Below are 26,872 nucleotides of genomic sequence, written 5' to 3' on the forward strand. Positions count from 1 at the left end.
CAATGTAATTCAAACCCGCAGTCGATAAATCCGTTCCCTACCGCAAAATAATTACCATCTCTTGGACAATTAAAAAAGCACACACATTACGAAAATCCCAGAAAAGCATCGATTACACAGCCGCGTCTCAGCCAAACTAATATTAAACTCTTGCATTACAGTTAACCGAGTTAAGGACCGCGACGAGGAGAGAAAGAACACGAGCTGAGGAGCATCTGCGGCGGGGAGGGGGAAAGCCGCGCTGCAGTCTCGCGGGACGCGGCGCCGTCTGCACTCTGCGTCAGTATCTCGTGAGCTCCCATCGTGTTCCCGTGTGCTTCCGCGCGAGCTATACACACACCGCCATAGGCCGCAGCTGCAGCAGCAACAGTCCGGTTCGCGTGCGCATCTACGCATTCGTAGGCACAATTCGTATTCAGTTCCACCGTCTCCGCAGAGCAGAGAATCAAAAGAGCGCATAGCCTAGTAGGTTAGTGCAGAGTACAGCGAGTGCTTACACGCGAGAGACACGCGCGCAGCCGCTCCCAGAGACCGAGGACTCCAGCAGCTGCCGGAGTAGAGAGCAGTGTGCCACTAGAAGAGTTACCGCGAGACTGTAGAATGGCGGACGACGGTCACGAGAACGGAACGAGCAACGGCGACGTTCCCGAGGTGCCGGAGGTCCCCGAGATCGAGCTCATCATCAAGGTAAGCTCGCTTACACGTCGCGCGAGTGCCTCGCTATATGTATAACCAACGTACGTAGGCTCTGCGTGTCTGGCAGCGCGGGCTCACTTCCGCCTCGCCAACTGTTGGAAGCCATCAGAGGAAGAGAGAGAGAGAGAGAGAGAGAAAGAGAAAGAGAAAGAGAGAAGCGCCGAGAAACATGGGCGTGGAGAGGACTCTGCGACTCGGAGGAGTACGTATTCTTTCTTCGACTCGCGGCTGCCCGCACCTGGTCTCTTCCGTTCTCTCTCTCTCTCTCTCTCTCTCTCTCTCTCTCTCTCTCTCTCTCTCTCTCTCTCTCTCTCTCGCTCTCTCTCTTTCTCGCCCCCTGTGCTCGCGGCGCGCGCTTGCAAAACCATCGGAGGATCGGATCGCTGTGTCGGGGCATTTGCTTATTGGTATAAACATCGAGCCGGTGTGTTTTTTGGAGCGCGGTAAACATTGCGAAACGCGCTCGAAGGTTATGACGCCGATAGTCCGCAGTCGGCCGAGACGCTCGTTGCTCAACTGTAATAATACGAATCCTTTTGCGTCAACAAGTCGCTGCTCCGATGTGTGATTCCGCTGATGCAGCGTTCGATCATATTCGGGTCAGTGATTTAGATGCAGTTCGTCTTCGTTGCGCTCGCGAGAGAGGGGAAAATAACGCGGCTTTGCGCAATAAGGAAGCTTCCGAGAGATCCAGAAATCCGAAAAACGCCGCCGAGTTACGGCGTAAATCATCTCCCGCGGTCATTAAAGCCTTCGAGAAATTAAGCCGCTACGTTGGAGCGATGGAGAGAAACGGCATTTTTGATACCCCCGCGTAATTTTCGAGCTTGTTTCTACACTCGTCGGAATTCGGTAAACCCGAGCGGAAATGAAAGGCACGTTCGGTCTTCGCGCCGTCCGACATTTAGCCATATACCTTCCAAGCACACGCTCTTGACTTGGAAAACGCCGGGCTTCCTTTTCGCGAATACAGGCAGCGTCTCCTCTTCTTCCTTCCTCCTCGTTTTTGCGCATACCTGCGGCGCACTTCCTCGCGCGCGCAAGTCAGCTGTTTTTTGTTTTTATTTTGAACGCGCGCCGGAAAGGGCGTGTATATATATAACGGGGTGAGAGAGTAGGGGGGGGGGGGGGAGCGGCGACGCGTATGCACAGGTATACTTCTAGACGCTTCTTTTACGCGCTATAGTCGGCGTCGTCTTATTTGGAATTTCGTTGCAAACCTGCGGAATAAATGCGGAAAATCGCGTGTGGTATATTACTGACACATAAGTCGGCAACGTCAGCCTGTTCCGAGAGACGGAAGAAAGTTGCGCGCGCGGAGCGGTGAAAATTGCGTTTTTGCAGCGCGCCGGGTAACGGGTTTTATTCGGAACGAAGAGGAAAGGAACACACACACACACACTATTCGTATTTTATGGACTTTGCCGCGTCGATTAATATAGTACGTCTAGCAGGAAATGTCATAAATCGGCTCTCACTGTCGCAGCGGATCGAGGAATTATTTTTTATTTGCTTTTACAATCAAATCCAGCGTGATCGATAGGACGGCCGAGTTTAAAAATTAAGATAACGGTAGATTGCTGCGATCCCTCCACCCGACCGCTCTGTACTGCATCAACGTTGTTTAATTCTGAATCGTCATATTATTAAAAATTAAAAATCATTCGCGCAAGAGAAAACTCCACGTGTCCGAGCGTCAAAACAAGAAAAAAGCAAACAAATATCTACATATATCGCAGCTCCGATTCTCGAGCCCGACAGACGTCACGTAGCTAAATTCGTTTCGCCGCTCGCATCATCGGCGCGGTTGAAGCAACAAAAAATCGCTTAGCCGCAGCACATAATCGGCTAATATCCTCCCGAGGCAGCGCCGCCGCCGCCGCCGGGACGTTTTTAACATTTGCACGGCTATCTGGAGCAGATAATCGCCATTAATTCCCCGCGACTTTTAAGCGACTTGATCGCGCGATAACAACACGACGTAATGTGCGCACGTTAGTATTGTTGAATTTACGATTCTCTCGACGGGATCTTTGTCGCGGATTTTTGCGTGATGGAAAGTGATCGCTGGTTTCGAAGAACTTTCGATTGAGCGAGAAAAGAAACAGGATTTACTTTTGCAATAACAATAAAGCGCTGCGGTCAATAGCAAAATGCGAGCTCTTACTCAACGAGAAGTCAGACGCCAACGTGTCTTTCTTTTTACGTAACTTTTGTATATAAAGCGACTCGATAATTCAATTGCTCTAATCTCTGGCGCGCGCGCACCAGCCCGGATAATGGACTTGCAATATAATGCGCTGTACATAGAAGTCTGTCGCTGTATCGCGCATATCATCCTCGGGCTCTCTCTCTCTCTCTCTCTCTCTCCTCGGCTTGAAAGGGCAGAATTAGCATCTCAAGCGCAAGGAGAGTGATAATAGGGACAGTTGATGCGGGATTTATTCGGGAGGCTGGCAGTAAATTTCACCGACGCAGACGCTTGTCAAAACAGAAATAACCGTGTACAGAATGCCATTCTGTGCTCGTAAAGCCGGCACATTGATTCGTGCGACCTGCTCATTGAATTAAATCTGTCGTTTGCATACAGATCGTTTCTCGGACACGTGGCTGTTATCGAAATGCTTTTCTTTGTTACGTGAGACAAATCGCGCAAAAGTGAGTCGGAGAGACAAAAACGATCGGAATGTTAACTTCAGCCTTTCGAAAATCATATACTTGCTCGAACACCTGTCGAAATCGGCACCTCAGAGCAAACAAAACAGCGGTTTACAACTCCTACACTACTTTCCGCTTAATAAGTACGCGGGCCCCCCTGGAGCATTGATTATTTTCGCACAAAATCACACCGGCACTTTTCCGGCGCGTACATTACACCGGTTGGTGCTTTCGCCGCTACTCCACCGCGAGAGAACAATCCGCGAATCGAAAGTTCGGTAGCTGCTCTGGCTGCAGCAACTTTCGTTAACAAGCCGCTATGGGAAAACCGGCGGCGGGGAGAGCTGGAAACGGGTCGAGCTCGCGAGAAAGAGAGCACACGCGGCGAGGAGGAAGAAAAGTTTTAAGTCCCGATAGACACACCACTCGCACTCGCTCACACGGACAGACGTATACGGCAATTAAAAGGTAAAAGGCGTCGTCGTCGCGATCTCGCAAAAACCGGCGGGAGAAAATCGCAGCCACGTGTACCGCTGCTGCTGCCGCTTAGTCGACCAATGAGGAAACGCGCGAAGAGTGTGTCTCTCGCAAGGACGTTCGCGAGGAGCGTATACACTTGCCGGTGCAGCTTCAAGCGCGGAAAAATGGATCGCGCGATGTTTTCGTTTTTGCAATGGCCTGGATTCTCACGTGGGTGACGCGTATGCTCTTCGCGCGTTGAATTTGAATCAAGGTGCATTCGGCCTCCTTCGCGCAATCGTGTCGACTGTATTTGGTTGAGGATAGCCTTTTCGAAAACTAAACGACGCGATCGCCGCGATAATGTTTGGGAAAGTGTCCGTTCGTAAAAACAGCCCTGCGAGGTCACCACGGTAAAAAGAGGCGCGGAGAGGGTAACCTTTAACCCAGCGAGTCAGCGACGCTTTTTCTCTCCGATCTTCTCAGATCTCGTTCGAACGATCGGCTCTAATAGAGAGAGGGAATTCCAGGCAGCATTTCTTGCCGATTAGTTCGTAAAAGTAATTATTGCCCTGTTGAATCAAATTCCCCCGCGCGGTGCTTTCCACGAAAATCCCATTAGCCTTCCGCATCTCGTTTCAGGAAAAAAATGCCTCGATTGTGATACGATTGCCGCCGATTAAAAGCCAATTGTACTTCATTATAAAAGAAGGAGGGTTGGGAAAATTCTGTGTGTACGATTTTTTTTACGTAATCTTGCGGCGAAGCTTATCTCGTTAGTGGCGCTGCACGAAAGAGTATTGGAATGTGGGTCTCTTTTTCTACTTGGTTATAGAGTACGTCTTAATCGTGGATTCGTCGAGCTTTAATTGATTTTCGTGTTAAAAAACGACTTCTTAATATAACTGTCCCGTTTCTTTTTATTTCGCTAGCCTTGAATCTCCTCAGAAGCTAGTACCTGAGTGTTAAAGTTTTCAATTTTCCAGGAATAATTGCCCGATTACAAAGCCGCGTTTAATCTGTTTTAAAGATAATAGCAAAAGGAGAGGCTTTGCCAAGTATATGCATTACTATTTCGGTGCGATGATTTCACGTCAGGTGTGTTGAGAAGTAACTAAAAACATATTTTCCTTTCGATTCTTCGCTCGCGCAGCCAATTATCACTTCCTCTGTGCAGAGCCGTGCGTCGTTGCGCAAGCGAAAAGTTTTCTCGTTTTCTTCGCTTAACACATCGAGCAAGTCGTAAACCCGTTCTCTGCTGCCTCTGATTAGCCGCCAAAATTTCCCTCACATTATTGTTCAGTCACATTTTGTCTTCCGCGTTAGTCAAGGCAAAACGTTTTTTTCGGGTTTTGGTTACATTTCGTAGAATTCGTATTACTAAACGGTGCTCGGCGCGACTAAATCTTTCGAAGCGGAAATAAGATTCGATTTCATCGCTCGATATTAAATGTGTGTGATGTATTTCAAACTCTAAAAATAGTGATGCTTCAGCTATAAAACTTGCCTACAATGCATTCCGAGGAGACACTTACTCGTCATACCATAGATCAATTCTTTGTAAAACTGTACATTGTAACGTCGCACAGAGCTGTATACGTGTCATTCAAACACCCACAAATCAATGGAGCCATTGATAGCAAGCGAAATTCAAATGAAGCCCCGACATCCTTAGTGACAAGCGTCAGGTAAACCCTACCCTGTTCCACTTTTCCTCGGATCATACGTTACTGCAGACTCACACCGACTTCGGCGCAGTCATGCCGCTCGCAACAACAACGCCCGCGCGACAAATTTCATCGCGCTTGCATTATTCATACGCGGCCGAAAAAATCGAGCCAAGAGTGAAAATCTTACAGCCCAGTTATTAAGGCGCCCGAAGATAACCGTTTAAGGCTCGAGAACCGCGCAGTCGGAGGATAATAACAAGAGCGAACAGTACTGCAGTGAGTTGCGGAATATATATATAACGTGTGGGTTTCGCGTCCCGCTTCACTTTTCTCTCTCACCTATATATATCGGATATAATGCATCGATGGCGCGGCGGCGGTTCGCCGCGTGCATATGCACACACCAGCGCTGCTAGAGAAGGAGATAAGATCGCTGGCCTGGGTTACTTGCGCGACCGCAAGTCTCTCTCGGCGTTTGCTGCAATCAGTGCCGCGCGCGTGTGTGTATAAAACCATAGAGCGGATGTGTTCGGCGAGAAATTTATCGCGATGACGAGCCGTGTCCGGGCTGCGATAGGTTTTTGTGTGCGTTAGCCAAGCTGCTTTTACTTTCATTTATTTTTGAGCATACGAGCATTAACCGTTGCTGCACTCTATTGTAGACAAACGCTCAAGGCGGTATGGATTCGTGTGTTGCAATCTTTGTGTGTCAAGCCCATTCATGTGTACACTAGCGGTGGTGGTGGTGGTGGTGTGGATATAATTCGGAGATGTCGGAATCGATGCTTTGCAAGCGTGAGAGACACGGCTCGATTTTTTCCTTCAAACCGAGCTGCTTGATCGAATGTGTTTACATATGCAAAAGCCGCGGATATTTATGGGCTCATTTTGCTGTCTGGCTTTTATATTTTCAGCCTAGAAAAGACGTTTGCACGTAAAACCACGCAAATCGGACCAGCAGGTATACGACGGTATAAAAATGCAACCGTAATGGTGCGATATGGCATAACTGTGTTATAATAACAACCACGTGCCTAATAACGCTGCTTTCAAAGAGCAATAACGTCTAGCTTTTTTGTCGAACGATAATAATAATACAATATATGAGGAATAATAGTCTCGTGCGTACACCTCTGAGAAGATCCGTTAAGAAAACATATTTCTGTCGCGTGATTATATAGCCAAAGCTCCTTATAATAAACCGTGAAATCTTTAAAATTGGATATTTATGACTCGTTGCTCAACGTTTATAGCGCGCAATTTATTTTCTCCGAATGCTAATTAACGAAAAGTCAACACGACTAATAATAATTCAATTAGTGCAATAATCGGTTATAATACGCCGTGCTTGAGCAATAAGAAGCTCGTGAACTTTGTTACGTATAGGGAGAGAGAAAAGGCATCGGTCTCGAGACACGTATCCGAGCGAACGGCGCACGCACTTAAATTACAAAATTCTGTTACATTATTAACCCAAGCGGCGTTCCCTCAAAAATAGCCATAGCCCCTCGAAAATAAAATTCAACCGGTTCTCTCTCTCTCTCTCTCTCTTGTATACTCTCGGCTCGGCTCGAGTGCATGTGTACGATATACCAGACCGAGCGCGAGCGAGCCATATGTAAAAGTGCGCACGTGTATCGGGTCAGAGCCGTTCTCTCTTTCGACGTCGTCTTCTTCTTCTTCTTCGTGTGCACGCGCCGCAAGACGTGCTTGAGACTCTGTGTGTATGTATACGTACATGTACGAGCGGTGCGGCATTTCGTTAACTTAACTGTACATCTCTTGCTCCTCGCGAGAGGCAACACTTTGGAGATTGTCTTATGTACTCCTCGCGGCGTCATCGGCTTCGATTCGGCTCTGCGCGGAGATATAATATTTCGTTAAATAAAACTGGTAAATCTTATTGCATCGTTCGTTAGATTAACTTGTTGTACATTAATTTATCCAAAGAATATTCAACTTCATATACCTAATATACCTAATAAAGTGAAAATCGCTGCACAACACACTACTTGACCGAGCATTTTCGAAAGCGTACAGAGTCGTATAATAAAAGCCTAAGAGGGGAGACTCGGAAATCGTGCCGCTCGATCGCGACTTTATTTGCTTACGGAGGTGTTCCAACTTTATTGGAGTTTCGGCTAATGAGGCTTCGCTCGCTCGAGAAAGAGCTTGTTTCCTCATTGGTGTAGTTGCGAAAAGGCGATGCACTTAATGATGGCCACGAAGTGCGGAAATTTATTCATAAACGGTGTGTTTAGGAGAGTCTGCTACTGGAATTAATCCGACGTTTCCACGCAAATTGCATTTTCCTTTCGAGAGTCGCTCGCTCGCCAGGCCGCGAGTTGAGCAAACTAATTGCGAACTGATAAATCGTTGCAGCAACCCTCATGCGGGAAGAAGATGAATTCAACGAAAAGTAAAGCGCTTACCGCCTCTAGAACAACTTGACTCGATCGTCGTCCAATGCCAACTCGCAGGTGTGTGTATCGCGCGTTATCTGCAGTTACGTAAAATTCCCTCGAATCGAGTCTTCGAGCTAAAAAAACCTGATCGATTCTCTCCGAAGCTCAGCCCTCAAGAGTCAGTAACCCCGCGCACAGCCTCCAAAGTGACCGAGCAGCAGCAGCAGCAGCAGCAGCGGCGCTGGAGTATAGGACAGGACTCGGCGAGATGCATAATCGCATAATCACACGGCGACGACGACCTACTTTGACTGCGCAGTTGGGAATCGGCATTCTCGATCTCTTTGTTTTGCGGGCTCGCTCTCTCGCGCGCAAGCAAGGCGAAAGAGCGGCGGAAAACGAGTTTCTTTGTCTCTCTCCCAGGACCCTCTGATACAGTCTTTCTTTTCTTTCTTTCTGCTGCTCGCATCAACTTATATATAGTTTTCTCCCGACGACGACGATATACAACGAAACCAGCCGCATTATACACGCAGCCCGTTTCCGGGGGGAGGTGCACAGCCAGAGAAAAGAGACGCTTCCTCGCGATCTTCTTCTGTGTATGCACACGCGCTGTGGAGTCAGCGATACGATTGCGGAATGCCCTGCAGAGACTCGTGCGATCAGTTCATGGGGACTTTCGCTCGGCCCCGACGTCGCAGCAGTCGCTCTCGTCGTCGTCGTCGTCGTGACTCTGGATTTCCGATTCTTTGAAAGAGGCAGCGCTGACTTCTTTTCGAGACTTTCTGATGTGCCCGAGGGCTGTACCTGATATTATGCTAATTGAAGTGGACGATTTGGGTGCGTCATGCCTTTGGATGAAAATCTCGATGGTTATTCTGGAAGCTCGCATACGCAACGCTGATTTGGTAAACACTCGTCTTATTTTTCTCGAGTAAACACGCAAGTGTGTTGTTTGCGATAAGGTGCTGCTTCTTCAAGCAGTTTGCATTTACGCAGGTCTCTCTGCAATCGAATCAATGTTGAGAAATATACTGTGGTATGCAAATTTCCAATAAAGTCTGTCTAGCAGATGGAACGAGACAAATCATGTGTCTTCTCCTGAGTCACGATGTTTCTCCGAATCCTAATTGTCACCGTCGAAGACAATCAGATCCACGATTCCAGAGCGTCGTCGTCTCTGCGATAAGAGAGGTGACATTTTTTCGTAACTCTTATCTTCATCTAAGAATCTACGGCTCGATAAGATAGACCGAGAATCGGGTTTCATCTTTGATTTAATTGAAAAGGAATATTTAACTTGCTTTCTGTTCTCTGGTTGAGTTAAAAATTGTTAAAAATGTTGTTACTTTGTGCTGCGATAATCGGATAAGCTTATAAAGAGTCAGGCAAACAAGGACACTTACAAGACTACCACACGATGTAACGCTTATTACACTGGAATCGCATTACAGCAAAGGCATTGAATTCTCCGGAATGATTCACACTCGACGCACGAGAACATGCAGCGTTCGTAAAAAATTCCCACGTTCTATCGCGTTTAATGTGAAAAAAATGCGCGTGCGAGCTGCAGCCAAAAGTGGTCTGCATGACTCATCGTCGAGAGGGCACCTCCTCGAGATCGGCGGATGCAGGTAGCAGCAGCAGAACAGTAGAGCTCTGATGCAGACAAGAAAAAGCCCTGTGCGTGCATATTATCTGCAGAGCCTACAAATATTTTATGTTTGAAGATGTGGTCTCTTATCGTCTTATCGGGGACTCGAGGTATGTCGCGCGCACACACACACATTGGCCAAAGCTCGACCTGGCGATGATGATACTTTTGCAGGAGAAAGAGAGATGGTTATCGCGCGTAATATAGTGTTATTGAAATACTATATATCTTCAACTTTGTTGCTCGAGCGGGGTGTGCAAATATTAATTACGCGTGGAGAGTCTCGGGTTGCATGATTAATATGCCTGAGAGAGATTAGGAAGAAGCGCTTTTTATGATTGACCTACTTATTATCTGCAGTATAGGTGTATACCGATAGATTCATATTTTCGTTGCGATGTAATGAACTTCTATCAAGCCGAGTAACTGTACAATCTGGTCGGTGGAGTTTTCGAAATAAATTTCCTCCGTCTCTCGATATTTTTCCTGCAGTCTTCTTAGCTCCTGGATGATAAAATTCTATCTCGGCGTATAATACTCGCTCCGTTGGCAATTAGGCTCGCGTCATAATTGAACGATTTTATAATAAGCTAAGAACAACAGCGAAGCAAACTTTATCCCAGGATCAAGGGTAAAAAGCGTAACTCGTTTCTTCGATGTGATGTGTTTACAGGCAGCTGTAAATTTTCAAAAATTTAGTAACACCGCACACTGAGCAGTGCACATCGGCGCTGGAGAAAGAACGTCTTAATGAATCCGAAAAAGAAGCCTATTAGCAGCCAAATTCATAATTCATGTGGGAAAGCGGCAAACCATAAAACATCGCGTGGAAGCAGCTTAAAGCCCACTAAACGTACAGACAATGGACGCTACTAGTCCGTTCGATAAATCACTCAGCATTTTTACACCTGGAAACGCGATAATTACCCTTTGCACCTACACTGTGTGTCAGAATTCAAGACCAACTCATAAACCCAGACAACTAGCTCTCTCTCTCTCTCTCTCTCGCTCGAATCCGCGCATCAGCCAAGTCATCATCATCTCCGTCGCTCAAATGTGACAATCATCGCCACCTAAATCAATCCCCGGCGGCGCGACCTGCATTATACCTATATTTAAAAGATTTTACAGCCGGACCCGATTGATCGACCGCAGCAGCAGCAGCAGCAGCTCGAGCGCAGTTATATCCCCGCACGAACCTGTTTGAGATCTGTAGCTTCAGCAGCGTATCGTCGATGCATCACGACTTTTGCGGGCGAGCCTTTTCCAGGCCGCGGTAATAGCGAGCGACCGGCCGACCTTGCATCTTATTGCCGTTGCAGCGAGGCCTACTCCCGGCCCGAAAAGTGTGTCAGGTGGGCTGTGACTCGCCTCCTTTCTTCCGAGCGAGCAAGCGAGAGAGAGAGAGAGAGAGAGAGAAAGACCGAAGGAGGAAGCTGATGGGCCTCTCGACTCGCTATATAAACTGTATGATGGCCGATTAACTGGTATAGATATAGAGACACTTGCTCCCTGTGTGTGCTCGTGCGAAACTCAGGACGCTTATAAGTAGGATAATTAAAAAGATTTTATATCGAAAATTTTTTTCGTACTCGTTGAGCTGGAGCAGCCGTGATTGCGACCCACTTTCGACGAAGCTTCATTTGGAATTTCAAGACGCTATAGATATATTTCAGGGCAGAGCCGCAATCACGCGTGATTTTCTCGAGAGAAAGAAAGCAGAGCGATGTGCAGGGTATGCGACTGATGTATCTTATTGAAATTGAAGTCACGAGCGCGGCTCGATGCAGCACACACTCGTGACAATAAAAGAAGACACATCAGCGATAAAGCGCATGCATCCGCGCAATCAATCGACGGCTCGAAAGAGGAGTCGTGTTCACACTTCGGCCGTGTTGTGTATCCATTTTCCAGCCTGCAATTTCGTTGTAATCGTCTCGATGCGACCTATCATCATCATTAAGACTCACGGCGCACCAGCCCACGCTGTTTAGCTAAACATAAATAAGAAAATCGATCGACTCTCTCTCTCTCTCTCTCTCTCTCTCTCTCTCTCTCTCTCTCTCGAAACAATCGGCCCACACCTCTCGCGTACGTGTATTTTCCACTTATACCATTCTTACCGTTAATCGACATCATCGACGACCTCTGCCGCATCTTCTATATCAGCCACACGCTTATAGTATATATAAAGGACGAGTATACAGAGTTGCATCCTTTCAAATTCGACGCCGCTGCGGCGCTCGTTTCGGTAATTTATGCCAGAGGCTCTCATCTGCCGCGGCCGTTTATCATTCCCTCAGCCCGCCCGTTCGACGCTGTATGTATATGCGTGTGTGTGTGTGCGTGCGGCAGATGAAAACGCGCGTTTTCGAAATTCACCGTAAGCCGTTAGATGCTTCATTGTGTTGTTGTGGAACCGCTTCGAGGCTCTTTCTCTCTCATGTGTCCGTGTATATTTAATGTATAATGCATTATATTCCATTCTAGAGAGCGAGCTGAAATTGTAATTTCAGCTCGTGAAGTGACGATGCGAGAATAATCTGCTTGGCATAAATTATAAACGAGTCGAGAGCGTATATGCGAGCTTATCAGTTTCCGATGACTCAACGCGCTGCTGCGGCTGTGTTAGCTCAGATGCGTCAAACTCGACGGCTTTCCTTTCTTCTCTCGCTTTTTTGCGCTGCCGCAGAGTCGACTATTTCATATTCCCGTGTTTGCTTTATAATAGTGGATTCATCAGCATATAACTATTTTTACCCTAGAGACAGCTCGCTTCACGGAATCTTTTGTTTTCCGAGCAAACGTCAAGCTCTTCGGACTGGACGCTGCCTTTGAAAGACGAATCAATTATACGCGCGCTTATAATGTGATTGGATTTATAATATTATAATTAGCTCTTTTCTCCCAGAGATTAATTTCCGCGTCTCTCTCGTAAACTAATCGAAGCGGACGTATTACTCTCTCATAGGCCAGGCGAAAGTGCGTCTTTCCATCCATTACGCCAACCGGGGGCCGTGAAACGAACCGACCGATCGAGCCATAAATCCTCCACGTGTTCATCAAACGCTGCTTCTATTTTTACCAAATCACCCACTGTATTCTATATACATATACACGCAGATATCCGTTCACCCTTTCCCATCGGCAGCGGAGTCGGGGAATGGCATGACGCAATAAGCGCACAACCACCTCATCGTTATTCTTACGAATCATCGCAGAGCCATCTAAAACTGTCGCGTTTGTTTTACCGCCTCCTGGAGCCCGGCCAAGAAAAACGGAAAATGCGTGACGCGAATCGACTCTTCTTATATCGTGCACACGGCGGAAATTATAGGCGGCGGCAGGATGCGTCCAGCTGCGGTGCACCTGTTTTCGAAGGCTATATAATCTTTCAGGGTGGCTCCTTTATGGGCGGCGAACGATGCCCTAAAAGTGCTCTCGCGGAGAGCCTTCAGTTTACGCGCGTACGCAGCGCGTGCTCTCCTTTAATGACCGAGCGGTTTAACTTCGGATAACGACTGCTTAAAAGTGGCTCTTACGTGTTGCATTAAGGACGCTTTATATATTTTCGAGTTAAAATTTATCGACGACTCCGTTACATCGATTGAGGCTCTTATAACATTTTTCAAATTCATCCGCAGGTAGCTGATGCAGCTTTTACACACGTATAGTGTGTAACGCTCGAATTGCCGAGGTGTATCTTCTTTGCATTTGTGAGCGATCTTCAAAAAAATAGGGAGCGCTGCTGCAGTCGCGTTTTGTATAATCTCAATTGCCGGCGCACTGAAAGCGACGCAATTTTGCAATCAGCCGCTGCGGCTCGAAGCAACAATTCGATTATATTCTGCGAAATAGTTTAGCACAAGACTCGAGGCAAAAGAACCTGCCGCTTAACGATGCGACCTTACACGAGAAAATAAAAACGAAGCGCAAAAGGAAAGACGTCGCGCGCGTCGAGGATGAGAATGACGTATGCTCAATGGACATGTGCGCGAGGGCCTCGACTATATTTACCGCGTTACTCAACCTCGAGCGCTTCAATTGAAAAAAATCGACTTCTCGTGGGCGGCCGTAAATTTCGCGTCGAGTGAGTGCGCGTGAAAGGGTTTACGCGATCACCCTCGCGCGTGCGAGATTTGCTGAATTCATTTTCTCAAAATAAATTGGCGGTGCGGAGGTTACGACGTGCCAAAAGCGCTGTTTTTGTCGGATACGTCTAATCTGATTCTCCTAATCACGTGCTTCGCGTATTTCATTGAATTAGTCTCTTTTATGCGTACAGCGATGTTGAGTTAATTTCGTTGTAGCGATAGAAATCAATGCATATAGTATAGTCAGCGATTTGTACCGAGATCAGCATCGTAGTCGAGCGATGTTCGTATAATAGCGACAGCGGAGAAAGTTTTCAGAGCGTACGTAGAGGAGAGCATTAATAATGGTACCATTGATGATACACGTGATACGTTCCATCAGAGAGGCTCCGACAAAGAACTGTTCGGCGGCGGCTGCGGCTCGTTCCAACCGTAATTTCACACAAAGGCATAGAACAGACCGCTCGATGTGCAAGAAATCACAGAGCCGTACTTTCATAGATAGACGATTGTATCGAACTATCCTTCGAGAATCTGCATTCGACCCAGAGTAGTATATTAGAGAAACCCGTACACACTCGGCGTGAGAGATGTGGGACATTCTCCTCCGTCGAAAAACACGATTTAAAATATCCAAAGTCACGCAACACATCATCGCGTATACATCGTAACACACACACACACACAACAAATCGCCGACGATGCAGATTTCTCCAGAAGCACCTGCGCGCAAATGTCGCATACATCTAACGGTACATCACGCGCGGCATCGGTGCGTTAGAATTCATTAAAGCTCGGCGAAACGTCATTACGTTTTCCAGCCGATCGCGTATACATGCCTGTGCGCGACTGGAAAGTATAACACTCCCATGGTATATAGGTGCAGACGAGCGGACGCTATGTGCACGCACTCGTCCTTATCAGTCGGTCAACGGTCCCGTTATCGTCTCTCGAAGCGAGGCGACAAAGCGACCGCTCCTGCAGCTGCTTCACTCGTGCGCAGGGTTGGGCTCGCTCGCGATCGCATGCAGATTTATTTACAGCATTTGTGAAAAAGACAGGTGCCACAGGCCACTGAGTATCCCACGGATGTGCCGGATTTTTACAGCTGAATAGTGCGCTGGTGTCCATAACTTTTTTGCGCAACGCTCACTTCTCTGGAAAATCCTTGAATTCAATATCCCCGTCTCGATGACTCGATTCCTCTATAATATTCATCGTGCGCGTATGTCATCGTCGTCTGGCTTTACATTTGAAGAGCAGCTGCGCTGCGTTTTGTTCTCTCTTCACGGTGTATAACGGCGGGACGTCGTCACGAGAGCGAGTGCGATTTCGTATTATACGTGTATGTGTACGTGTACCGCACATCATGACCCGCGCGGAGAACGTGCGGAAGTGCCTGGCGTCGGATTTCTGCTGAGGCGCCGCTGTCTGTTGCTGTAATGATGATTCGAAACAGTATATCGTCCTCGTGACTTTTTCTATTCGTTTTTTTTCTTTTGTGTGTGTTTTGAAAACTTTCTTTCGCCTGCGTTGGAGACACATAAAAAGTGAAGCGTCGTCAAAAATCAATACAATTTTCAAAGCGATAAATCGTCTGAAATCTCATACGTCGCGGTGAAACGTCGCGTTCACGATCGCAGATAGACGTTTTTTTTCCTCGTCCGAAAAGCCTCAGACCTGCATCGATTCACCGTCCTCAGATATAGAAAGCATAAAAGGAGCTACATCAGCGCGGCAATTTAGCAACGAAGCCATGCAGTACCTTCTTTTGTGTCCAGGCGTTTCGCGACACTTTCTAACGCCGGTTCGCTCATCGCCGTTATTGCGGCGCATTGAGAAACGCGCGCGATACCGACTTTCGATACCGCCTTTCTTCTTCGAAGCGAAAAAAATTCCCAACCAGCGTTAACTCAGCAGCAGCTCTGCTGACCTGCAGGAGATAAGGAATCTAAGCTGAAGTTCGACCGCGTGTACTCAGGCTGCAGCAGCCGCTCTTTTCCCTCGTAAAACGTAATGGCCTCGTAAACAAAAGGCGTCCACGCAAGTGATGAAGAGGCAAAAGGTGCGAATATGGACAATTGCGCCAGCTGCCGCTTTTCTCCTTTTAGCATATACTCGAGTTAGCGCGTAAACACACACACACACACATACAGGATATCTACACCGTCTCGCGGGGCATTCCAGCGGCTTCTTCGACGAAATTCGCGTCACTTGCAGCTGGGGACACGACGCTTACGTCAGCGATAATTGCAGGCAATGAACCGCCGCGCGTACGGTCAGCCGACGCTCCCATATACACAATATACAGTAAATGATACTCACGAAGATCGGCTCCGTCATTCGGCTCGTCATGGCAGTTTTCATCCTTAATTGGCGCCTCTCGCCGATTCCCGCGATTAGAGTAAAGAGCTTTCGTCACAATGCTTTCGTTCGAAACGCTCGAAACTACAAGGAGAGTAAAGCGAGTTTCGTTCTGATCAAGGCGCAGCAGCAGCGTCGATCTATCTTCGGCGTTTTTTTTTCGTGGGATTTGATTCGGGAGCTATCGATGGGAGCGCTCTCGATACCTGGTTTTGTTCGGCTCGTCGTGCTTGTTGTACAGCGGCTTTTTCAACCGAATCGGTGTTTACCTTTCAAAGGATTTCAATTACCCAGCGATTTATAGCAGCTGTGCCTTTTAGGAATTTCTTTGTTTAATTGACCGCATTATACCCGCGGGGCTATTGTTATGGAATACAGTGGTGTGACACAATTTTCTCTGACTCTCGATAGCAGTTAATGATCGGTCTCAACGCTGTCAGATACCCGTAGAATTTAAAGGATGCAAATTTTTTCACAACGTCGAACATCTCGCCGACGTTAATTGCAATCCGTATGAAGGTTCAATAAACTCGACGTGTCGCGTGGAGCAATATAAGGCGGTGGAAGCACGAAAACATCATCAGTTATACGCCCAAACGCCGGCGTTTTTTATTTTATTCATTACTCGCCTGATGTATCGCCGGAAATTCGCTTTTTTCCTCGTTTAAAACACGCGTACGCGTATACTGACTCATCCTCTATACTACTATGTAGGCAGTGTATTTCCACCGATGTAATATGCCTAGTACAATATAACGCGCGTTCTATTTTTAGAAGCCCGCGCGTAATAACAACTCCAAAAAGCCCATTAACAACAAAAACCACACCTGTCTCGACTTTTAAGCGAGAGGAGAAACAAAGCGAACGCTCTCTCGTCGCAAAATCTCGAAAAGCCGCTCTCACAATACACATCCCGCGGATCATTGTTGTTCGAACAGACACACACACAAGGTATATCTGTATCGCCATCTGTAAAGCCGCAAAGGAAAGAGCGATAATAAAAGAAGAAGAAATATAAGGAGCGACGGTATGTACAGCTCGCGGCGAGCGCTCGTTTGTTAAAATTTTTGCGGAATTTCGCAAGAGGGAAAGGAGAGGAGCGCTGCGCGGGTCTTTTAGCGCGGGTGAGAGACGTCAACGTCGTCGTCGCCAGCTTGGATGCTGCGACTGCACCGAGAGACGCAGCTATGTTTTCAAACGTGTATTGCCGAGGGAGAGAGAGGATACCGCATTCTTCGCGAGATTCGCGATTCCGCGCGTGCAGCAGCGGCTTCTCTTCTGTGACTCGCGTCGTTATTTTATTATGCAGCGACTCGAGGCGCCTTTTCTCGAGAGGCTGACTCAGACGCATCGGCAATTGTCGTGGGTCTTTGGAGAAATTGCTGGGATTAACGGAGGATTTTAATTCGACTTTATAAGGCTCGTTGCTGCGGCGTTGAAAATTAACGAAACCGAAGCGAAGAAAGTAATTGACAGACGGCCAAGGAACGCGGGATCAAGTGGCAGAAAGTCAAACGGGAGCACGTACGCGTAAAAAGAGGAGAACGAGTAATAGAGAGAGAGAGAGAGAGAGAGAGAGAGAGAGAGAGAGAGAGAGAGAGAGAGAGAGAGAGAGAGAGAGAGAGAGAGGACTAAGCTGAGAGCTGAGAGCGAATAACGTGAAAGGAGAAGAAAAATGACGTCGTGATCAGCGAGCTTCGAATTGAACCTATTAGGCGTCGCGTATAAACAATCGCCCGCTGCCTCCTCCGCGTCTCTGCCATTAAATGCATTAACGGTGCATAACCCCCCCCCCCCCTCTCTCTCCCTCCCGTTTACTCGAAAAAAATGCGACCAATGCATCTGTTATACCTATATCCAACGGAAAGTAATGCGAGTTTTTAATGAGCATGAATTCTCGGCTGACGGCGCATATAATTTCTCTGCCAAACGAATCGCAACTGTTTTAATTGTCTTCCACAGACGATTTAGCTTCTTGTGTGTGCTGCCGATGATGGTTATTGATTTATCGCTTTGTACCGCTGCACTTTCTCTGCGAACGCATCTATGTGTGTTAATTGAATTAAAGTTCCATATCGCGCGGCTCTAAGCGCGGCATGGATCATAAACCCGCGATGCGTTTGCGTGATTCGCATCGTGTACCATCGTGCGCAAAGCCACAGTTAATTACGTAACTCCGTATAACGAGTAAATTCCTCCCGGGTATAATAATAGCTTTAAAGAGAGCCATTACAATAATTCGAAACTTAACGTATGCAAAGCGCGAGGAGAGCCTCATCTCTCACTTCGCGCATACCATCTCTCTCGCGCGCGGCATCATCGAAAAGCGAGTCACGCCCCGCAACGCATGAAATACCGCTCACGTTTCGTCGCCCCGAGACACAGACGCTCGCGCGCGCCAAGATGGCAAAACAATCAAAACGAGCTGGTATAAACACGATGTATACCTACACATAATACGCGACGCATCAGCTGCGAGCAAAAAATGAGCGACGCAGCGATGGCCTTTTAATTAAGCAATCAAGTGCCGCGCGTGCACGAGTAAAAATCGGGGCCCAAAAGCAAAAGAAAGCCGTTTTGTGGGATCGGCGTCGGTTCTCGATCGAAAGGTAGAATCGCTGTGCGAGCTGTTGTTACACGCGCGCGCGCGCGCGTCATAAGTGCGCAGCTCACGCGATATATAATGGCGATTTAATTGATCGATTTATATTCGCGTAATTGGGCGGAGGCGAGGTTTAACAGCGGGCGACGACGAAACGACCGATTTATCATACACCTCCGGAATTATATGCACTTGACTGGGCGAAAATCACCTCTGCACATCGGTGTTTCTCGAGATTTAAGTATTCAAGAGCTTTATTGGGACTTTATATACTGCTTACCATTATTTCGCAATTATTCAATGTTTAAAAAAAGTGGACGAGTCGTCCTGCTACATATAGATGCGGCACACGTCTCTCCATCAGCAAAAACGTGCTAAACGTAAAAAGAGCTGATTACATAGCTTTTTTCCCGTCCATGCAGCCGTCATTTCGCATTCCGCTTGATTATTTTCATTTCGCGTAGGCAGAGCTCGTTCTTACGGTTATCCCGTATATCGTAAAGTATATCGGAAAAATATCCTACTCGGAAACGAAGCCTCGCAAGTAGAGTCTCGGACGAGGTAACGCTGCTAAATTTACATGTAGACTTTATCTTCAACATATCGCAGAATCATGCACTGCGTTGCATCACAGTCGCACAGACAAAAACTCGTCCTCGAGTAGTGTTATTTCTTGTGCCTGTATGGCGCGTTTCCTCGGTACACAATTTCTATAATTAAAGTATGCGTCGAAACGCGACTGTGTTGTCTCGGAGTGCACCGCTAATGCGGAAAAAAGCTTTCGTCGTTCTTTTTGGATCAAGAGATTGCAACACAGGGCAAGAATGAAGTATCGCAGCGTTGACAAACAGAACAATAAACCAACCGCATTACTCGGCGTAAGCCTCTTAACCGGCCGTTATACAAACAGTTTGCATAATTTTCGAGCAGCTGTAAATCAGCTTTTCTATATTCGGCGAAATCGCGAAGGAGAGCGGGAGATTCCAGTCTCTTTCCCCCATTACCGCAGATATAGAGAGCAGTATAAACATGCCGTAAAACAGTGCGCGGGCGACTCCTTAACGACGCATATAAACGAGGAGAAAAATTTGATATACGGCTCTCGGCGTTCGCCACGTGCACCGCATTCCTGACGCATGAGCGAAATATCCTTGCACCTTGAACGAGCGCGCGCGCATTGTGTCGGGCAGCTCGCGGCGCTTTATTGCAACACACACACACACACGCGCACACTCGCGAATTCCTCGCGTGTGCTCGCCTTTATTCCTGGCATTGATTTAGCGGCGCAGAGCTCCTTAGCTCACTCTCTCCCTCGCGCGCGAGCTGTACACCTTCGTAATCCAATACTGCGCGCCCACCTATATGTATAGGTGGACACACACGCGCGCGCGAGCGCTTATCGTCGAGCCTCTCTTTCAACTTGGCCAGATTATCGATTATCGAGAGCGGACTCGTGTTTTGCGCAGCGCGCGGATAACGAGCTGCCGCTGCGATTTTGTGGGAATTTTCATGCGCGCGATCGGGCCTCTTGTTGGCGAGGAGAGCTCTTTTGTTTTATTCTTCGACATCAGAGCGCCGAGTAGTTTGATTAGGTGCATGTTCCGCTGCGCTGTCGATTATTGCGAGACCGGCGAGGCTGGATTTACCGAGATTGCCGACGTTGTTCGCTTACTCGTTGTGCCAAGTCCGCTGATTTGACGAAACTTGTATGAAATGCTAATTTAATTGAGAGCATAAATTATGGCTCTCACTAATTGCACTTAATTTGTACGAGAGCTGCGTGAGTGAAAAGCCTTTCTGCGTAATTCATTATTATATTGTTTAGTTTTTATCGCAAACTCTACTGGCTGCTCTGCGAAGCACACGACTCGAGGATACAGCTATTTCCCAGGGCATTGTAAACATTCTCGAAATAATAAGTAAGCGTTTTAGAGTATCGTAAATTTGAATTTACATCTTCAGCTACAGAGGTTGGGCATTTTTCCATACCGACGTGTAGAGCAACAATTTGAGTCATCTCTTGAAAATTCATTTCTATTGCCGAGTACGCGCCAATAAGCGTGATATCATCTGTAAACGTGCAACCTCGATTATCGATAAAAATAATCCTTCGTAAGGCAAAGCCGAATGTATATTCATAGTCCGTCGATTATACGAGAAATAAAAAACCTTAGAAATCATCAACGCACGACGTTTATAAATATTCGAAAATTTATGATCGACTCTCCTCCATCATAAATCTGCGAAACCCTGAAAGTACACATACACTTCACTTCCACCTCCACATACACCTCCAGAATTAATCTATAACCGCGAGTAAATAGAAGGACTGTGCGCCGCGGCGACTGCGCTCATTACCGTCAGCGCCGGCGACGTGAACAAGACAAGCCACTATCTGCGCGGCAGACGTAAAAGCCGTATACGCGAAACTCTCGAGACGGGCCTTGACTTTCTCGCATTGCGCAACTGTATACACACGCCAGATCAGTCTACGCTGGAGGACGAGCTGTATGCGTCATTCCTTGGCGTATACTGCACAGGACGTACTTGCTCTAGTCGGTGGGAAGGACCGTGTGTGCTTGTGGGAAATAGTCTTGAGGAAGGAGAAAAGAGCAAATCCGATGCGGTGACGCACCTTGGCTCAGCGCGATTTCAAGAGTCATGCGGCGCAGGCGATTCGAAAGTGAAAATCAGATTACACACCTAGTAGTGCTGCTGTATTTCGCTGAGGCTCATGTATCGACCTAATAAACTTCTTTTGGCAGAAAATTGACCCTATTTCGTCGATTTACTACAAGGGTGGGCAGAATATATCCTAGATTCTGCACAAAATCTCCTCCCTCAGACAACAGTACTCGAACAAAATCTATTGAAAATTCTGGGTAACGAGGGATTAATTCGACGCACCAATCATTTTAATTGTCTGATTTAAGATTTTGACAGTAACACGACAATGTTCCAATAAGTATATTTAGAGTTGTTTTATTATCCGAGCATTATTTTTTCAATAATTTGTCAGCATACCTTGCTATGTGCATTACATTTTGTACAGTACACTTTGAGCTTAGTTTTGTTAGACAAGACAATTTTGCATTATTGTCAGGCTAATATAAACAGTATCTATACTAATTAGAGTTATTCAAATAAAAGTTAATGACTTGCTTCACACATGAATATTGTACAGATATTGAAGAAGGACTGTATTAAATATAATAAATTGAACCGATTTATTAGTTGGTAATTATGCTAGCCGTTTAACCGTACATTAACCTCTTTCCAGCTTTCTAAACTAAATATAAGCAAAACTATCTGGGCAGATGTTACGGCGAATTAAGTGCGCGCGGCCAGGATTATGGCGTATCATCTACCAGGCTTTGAAACGGCGTAATTTTTCACTCCAAATGGCCAAGCTCGAATTTTGAGTGAAAGCTGGAATAATTTCCGCATATTCATGCATCGCCGCGCCTGCCACATGCCCGATAATTGCTCTAATTGTCTAATCACGCCGCGCGATCATTTCATCATAATTCGTTCAGCTGCATTCACCCAGTTCCAGCTTTCCTAAGCTGCCACGAACAGAAACGCTCGATTCGAGACGTAACCGAGAACACGACTCCATCTAAAACCGTCCTTCGCCTCTCCGTAAATCAGCACCCATATAGTGTGCGTGTAATGCACAGCGTCAGCGAATCAAACGCAGCACACAATAGCGGCAACGGCGGCGTTCATCATAAACAGCCCGCTCGAGATATCCCGATGCAGTGCACAATTTGCTTTCCAAGCCACTCGCAACGACGAAGCTGCGGGTGAAACTGCGGCGCGTCCTTACCCCCTCTGGAATCTCTTTCTCTCAAGTAGGTTAACAGTATACGATCTCGGCGGCGGCGGCGGCGGCGGCGGCGGCGGCGAAATAATTATGCGTAAGGAATAAACCTATTGCACGCGGCAGCGCCATTGTCTGAGCTCAGCCGGTCGAGGGAGAAAATTAAGTGCGACGGCTGGAATCGATGCGGCGATTCGCTCGCGCCGCGCGGAGAAATCGTTTACGCTATAGTGATATAGTGATATAGATCTCGCTCGATTTACTCCCGATTCGGACTATTAATTCGCGTATATGTCGATGCGCTCTCGCGGAGAGAGAAATTTTCAGCTGTCCGGCGACGGCTGATTTATGGAGGAGAGCAAGTCGTTCGGGATCGGGTCATTAGCATTGTGTTTTGCTGCTCCGAGCTTGAAGACTCTATTTTAGTTAGACGGCTGTTCGTTTCTATCGTCGATTGCTCAATTCCAATCTATCGTTGGAATTTCTGCAGGCGCGCGTGTGTGTAAAATTAAAAGCTCGTTCCGGTGAAGCTTGACGACGATACCCAAGATTTTTCACCCAAGTTTATTTTTCGACCTTGATCTTTATCGCTCACGCCCCGAGCGCGTTTTTCTGGGATTAAGAATTTATCCAAGTCGCGGCGAGCGCGAGCCTTATCGCTTATAATTATAGCAGTAGCGCATACGTGCATAATGTACAGCGTTTTTGTTCTCGTCTACGAAAATAACGCATCGCACCGACGACTATACGTAATAACGTAGAGCACCGCTTTCTGATTACAGGCCTCGACGATCGACGGCCGCAGGAAAGGCGCCTGTCTCTTCTGCCAGGAGTACTTCATGGACCTGTACTTGCTGGCCGAGCTTAAGACGATCTCGCTGAAAGTGACGACCGTCGACATGCACAAGCCGCCTCCGGACTTTCGCACCAACTTCCAGGCGACTCCGCCGCCGATTCTCATCGATAACGGCGACGCCATTCTCGAGGACGATAAAATCGAGCGGTACATCATGAAGAACATACCCGGCGGTCACAATCTCTTCGTCCAGGACAAGGAAGTCGCGACTCTCGTCGAGAACCTCTTCAGTGTGAGTACAGCCCTCCTCTTTGTGTTTCGAGTCGGATTTTTTTTCCGAAATCGCTAGGCGTGATTGACTCGATTCTGATGGAAGTAAATAAAGGAATTAAAATTCCTGATAGAAGCATCGCAAGCGGTGAGTCATGTCATAAGGCGCGTTGATAAAAAAAAAACGGGTTTCCATATTTAAAGCGAAATAATAATCTGCGTTCGCAATTACGAATCTTCGCGGATGATCGAACAGCCGTTGTACTGGAAGCCAAAAAAATTGATCAAAAACCGACATTGCAGAAGCTGAAGCTGCTGCTGCTCAACGCCAAGGACAAGGACAAGGACCCGAAGACGTCGTCGCTGATGGCTCACCTGCGCAGGATCGACGAGCACTTGGGCCGCAAGGGCACGCGCTTCCTCACCGGAGACACCATGTGCTGCTTCGACTGCGAGCTCATGCCACGGCTCCAGCACATCCGCGTCGCCGGCAAGTACTTCGCCGACTTCGAGATACCGGAGAGCATGGTGCATCTGTGGCGATACATGTACCACATGTACAGGCTCGACGCCTTCCTTCAGAGCTGTCCTGCTGATCAGGATATCATCAATCACTATAAGCTCCAGCAGGTGAGATGTCTTTTCGCGACCCCATCACGTTTTGCTGCGCGAATTAGCATACCCAGGAAATAAACAGGGACTCCAATATTCCCCCCGTAATCCAATCCCGCGATCTGCAACTGCACGGAGCAGCGCGCACCGACCCAAATTGCCCCTCTAATTCACTTAGCGTCTATCCTCCACTTGTCGGCTAATTAAACAGATGCACCGCTTGTTGCGTTGCGTAACCCCCTGCATTTGACGGGCAATTACACTCACTCGTCTCCATTGCATACTTGTATACACGTGCTGTAATACGTCGTTTCCCTTTCTGCCCGCAGAGCATGAAGATGAAGAAGCACGAGGAGCTGGAGACGCCGACCTTCACCACGAGCATCCCCATCGAGGTCAACGGAGACTAGACTCGCCGAGGCAAGACCTTAGAACATGCGTCCTCGTCCTCGCCGTTGCTACTGCTCCTCGTGAACTTGGACACGCTCCTCGCGTGCGGCGGCGGATCTTCTCTCCTCACAACTATAAACACACACACACACACACACACACGCGCACACACACACAGCTCGTGGTGGAAGAGACCGCTCGTCTCTGCATCTTATCTCGTAATAACATAAGCATCGCTGCATATCACACACGTAGTGCAGACGCGCACGGACGGAGCGACGGACGAGAGACGGACGAAAGTGTTCTGGACGACACGAGATGGAGAAAGAGAAAGAGAACGGGAGAGATATGTATGTTAACGTTTCGAGCACAAGCGGACACGCGCACGCCTCTAGCGGTGCGCGACTTTTTCAACTTTTGATAATCGGGGCACAGCGCAAAAAACACGAGCCGACCCCAAGGCTTTATTAAGGCAAAGTCCTCGACGACAGAATCGCATCCTTTCACGTACGTGCTGATACGTGAATATGTCGGGGCGATTGCATAGCTTCAATTATCTTAATTTTGTTTTTTTTTTAATATCGCGAGACACTTATATGCATGTGCATTGTATAAGATGAGACGCTTCGGCGTCGAGCGAGGTAAATAAGTATATAAAGCTAAACGCTGGATGGTCTATATTTTCTGCGCCGCCTTTTTTATACGTATGTACTGGTCGTACGTAGATCTATGAGGATGAGAATGAGAATGAGTAAACAAGAGAGAAAGAAAAATATACATTTTATTCTTCTACAGCGCGAAACGCATATCCGTCCTTCCGAGCAACGAGTTTTGTAAATTGTAATAAAAGCATTCAGGTGTAACAGAAAGTAAAACTACGAGCAGTTAACGATAGACAGCGCACTTAAGCTGTACGCGTCGGAGGACTCGCGAATGGATCGGTAAAGTCTGCCGTGGCCATCGCGTCGTTCGTTGATATACACTCGCTCGCTCTCACTCTCCAACGTCGACGTTGGAACGATTCTTTTCAACCAAGTGCCAAATTGTATGCGCGCGCGCGCGCGCGCGAGAGAGAGAGAGAGAGAGAGGTATCAAGAACGCGCGATGCTGCCCTCCAAGTGCCCACTAGTCTTCCCCGAAACGTACAAATTATATGCAACGCAACGACAACCGGTTTTATTTTTGAGTGCGTGAGTGTCGAGCTACGTATGCACGGCGTAAATCATTGGGTAATCCAATTGTTCGCGACATTCATATGCGAGCCTTGGAGTTGAATACGAAAGCTAAGAGTGCTACAAAAATTGTGACGAGAGCGCTTTAGAACAATTGTATGTGCGACTAAAAAAAATACTCTTTATACGAATAAAAAGGTTTGAAACGAAGCAAACTTTTTGCTATTCAATGGTGCGCAGTTGAAAATTCGTTAATAATCTCTCGAATTTTTAATAGTCTATATAATCAACGCGCATTTTGTACTGCATTTTGTACGCGGATTATTCTAAACGTTTTCAACTGTGCGAATAAATTACGCTGAACCTCTGTGCTTTTTCTCCGTGCATAATCTCTGTAACTTTGTCCAATAATTTACATCGTATTTATCCCCCATGTATATCTATAAGAATAGACCAATGCATTGTTGTACATCCTTTATGCGTTATAATGTCTTATCGTTTTTGTGATTACGGCGAGGGCCCCAGGCGGCGAACTTGAGAAAAGGCTATCGTTATCGCAAGAATTGCGACTCGGTCTCTTGCGTAATGCCTTTTTGCGACCTGCCTCCGCTGAAACGCGCGATCACATGGACGTAAGACGTAGAAATAGAAGATGCAGCCGTAGAAGGAGTGTTATATGTTGATCGGCGAACGGTGTTTTCGCGTTGATGCACTTGAAATATTTTTTTGGCATTTTTAAAAGCTCATGAATAAAGAAAACAGCGGATTGCTATTTCTTGTATTATTAATTATATTATTATTATGATTATTGTATTATCGCATATTTGGTTTATACTCGTAGAAATCAATATACCAGTGTTTACAGTATTGTGCGTTATATTATTGTTCCTCATCATCAAAAGAGTCCTCCACAGTGCTGAGTTAGTTAATTTCTGCTCGGCGACTGTATGTAATTTAGCAAGCAACTCCAAGACGCCCAACGTAGTTAGTACCGAATCGTCTATTTTGCAAGAAGAGAGCCTGTATACACATCAGCAATGAAGGAGCTGCCTTATGTAACGGAATTAGCACACGCTCGTATTTTGTATTAAATGACACAGGGAGCAGGAGCCAAAATTGAATAAATACCCGCAGATTGCAGCTCGTCACGCTGCAGGGAAGATAAAATTTCATTCAGAGAATCGTCGCGCCTCGCCGAAGGAAAGCA

The 26,872-nt window shown here is 47.1% G+C and overlaps 1 protein-coding gene across 1 annotated transcript; it reads left to right on the forward strand.

Moving 5' to 3' along the window:
- The first annotated feature begins 138 nt into the window (after window positions 1-138).
- On the forward strand, window positions 139-26,532 carry LOC100116483 (chloride intracellular channel exc-4). The gene is made up of 4 exons (XM_001600916.6): window positions 139-687; window positions 23,208-23,513; window positions 23,795-24,121; window positions 24,433-26,532. The coding sequence occupies exons 1-4, from the start codon at window positions 601-603 to the stop codon at window positions 24,511-24,513; spliced, it is 801 nt and encodes a 266-aa protein (XP_001600966.1). The 5' UTR covers window positions 139-600; the 3' UTR covers window positions 24,514-26,532.
- Window positions 26,533-26,872: the final 340 nt, after the last annotated feature.

Source organism: Nasonia vitripennis, chromosome 2 (genome assembly GCF_009193385.2).
Source record: "Nasonia vitripennis strain AsymCx chromosome 2, Nvit_psr_1.1, whole genome shotgun sequence".
Classification (NCBI taxonomy): domain Eukaryota; kingdom Metazoa; phylum Arthropoda; class Insecta; order Hymenoptera; family Pteromalidae; genus Nasonia; species Nasonia vitripennis.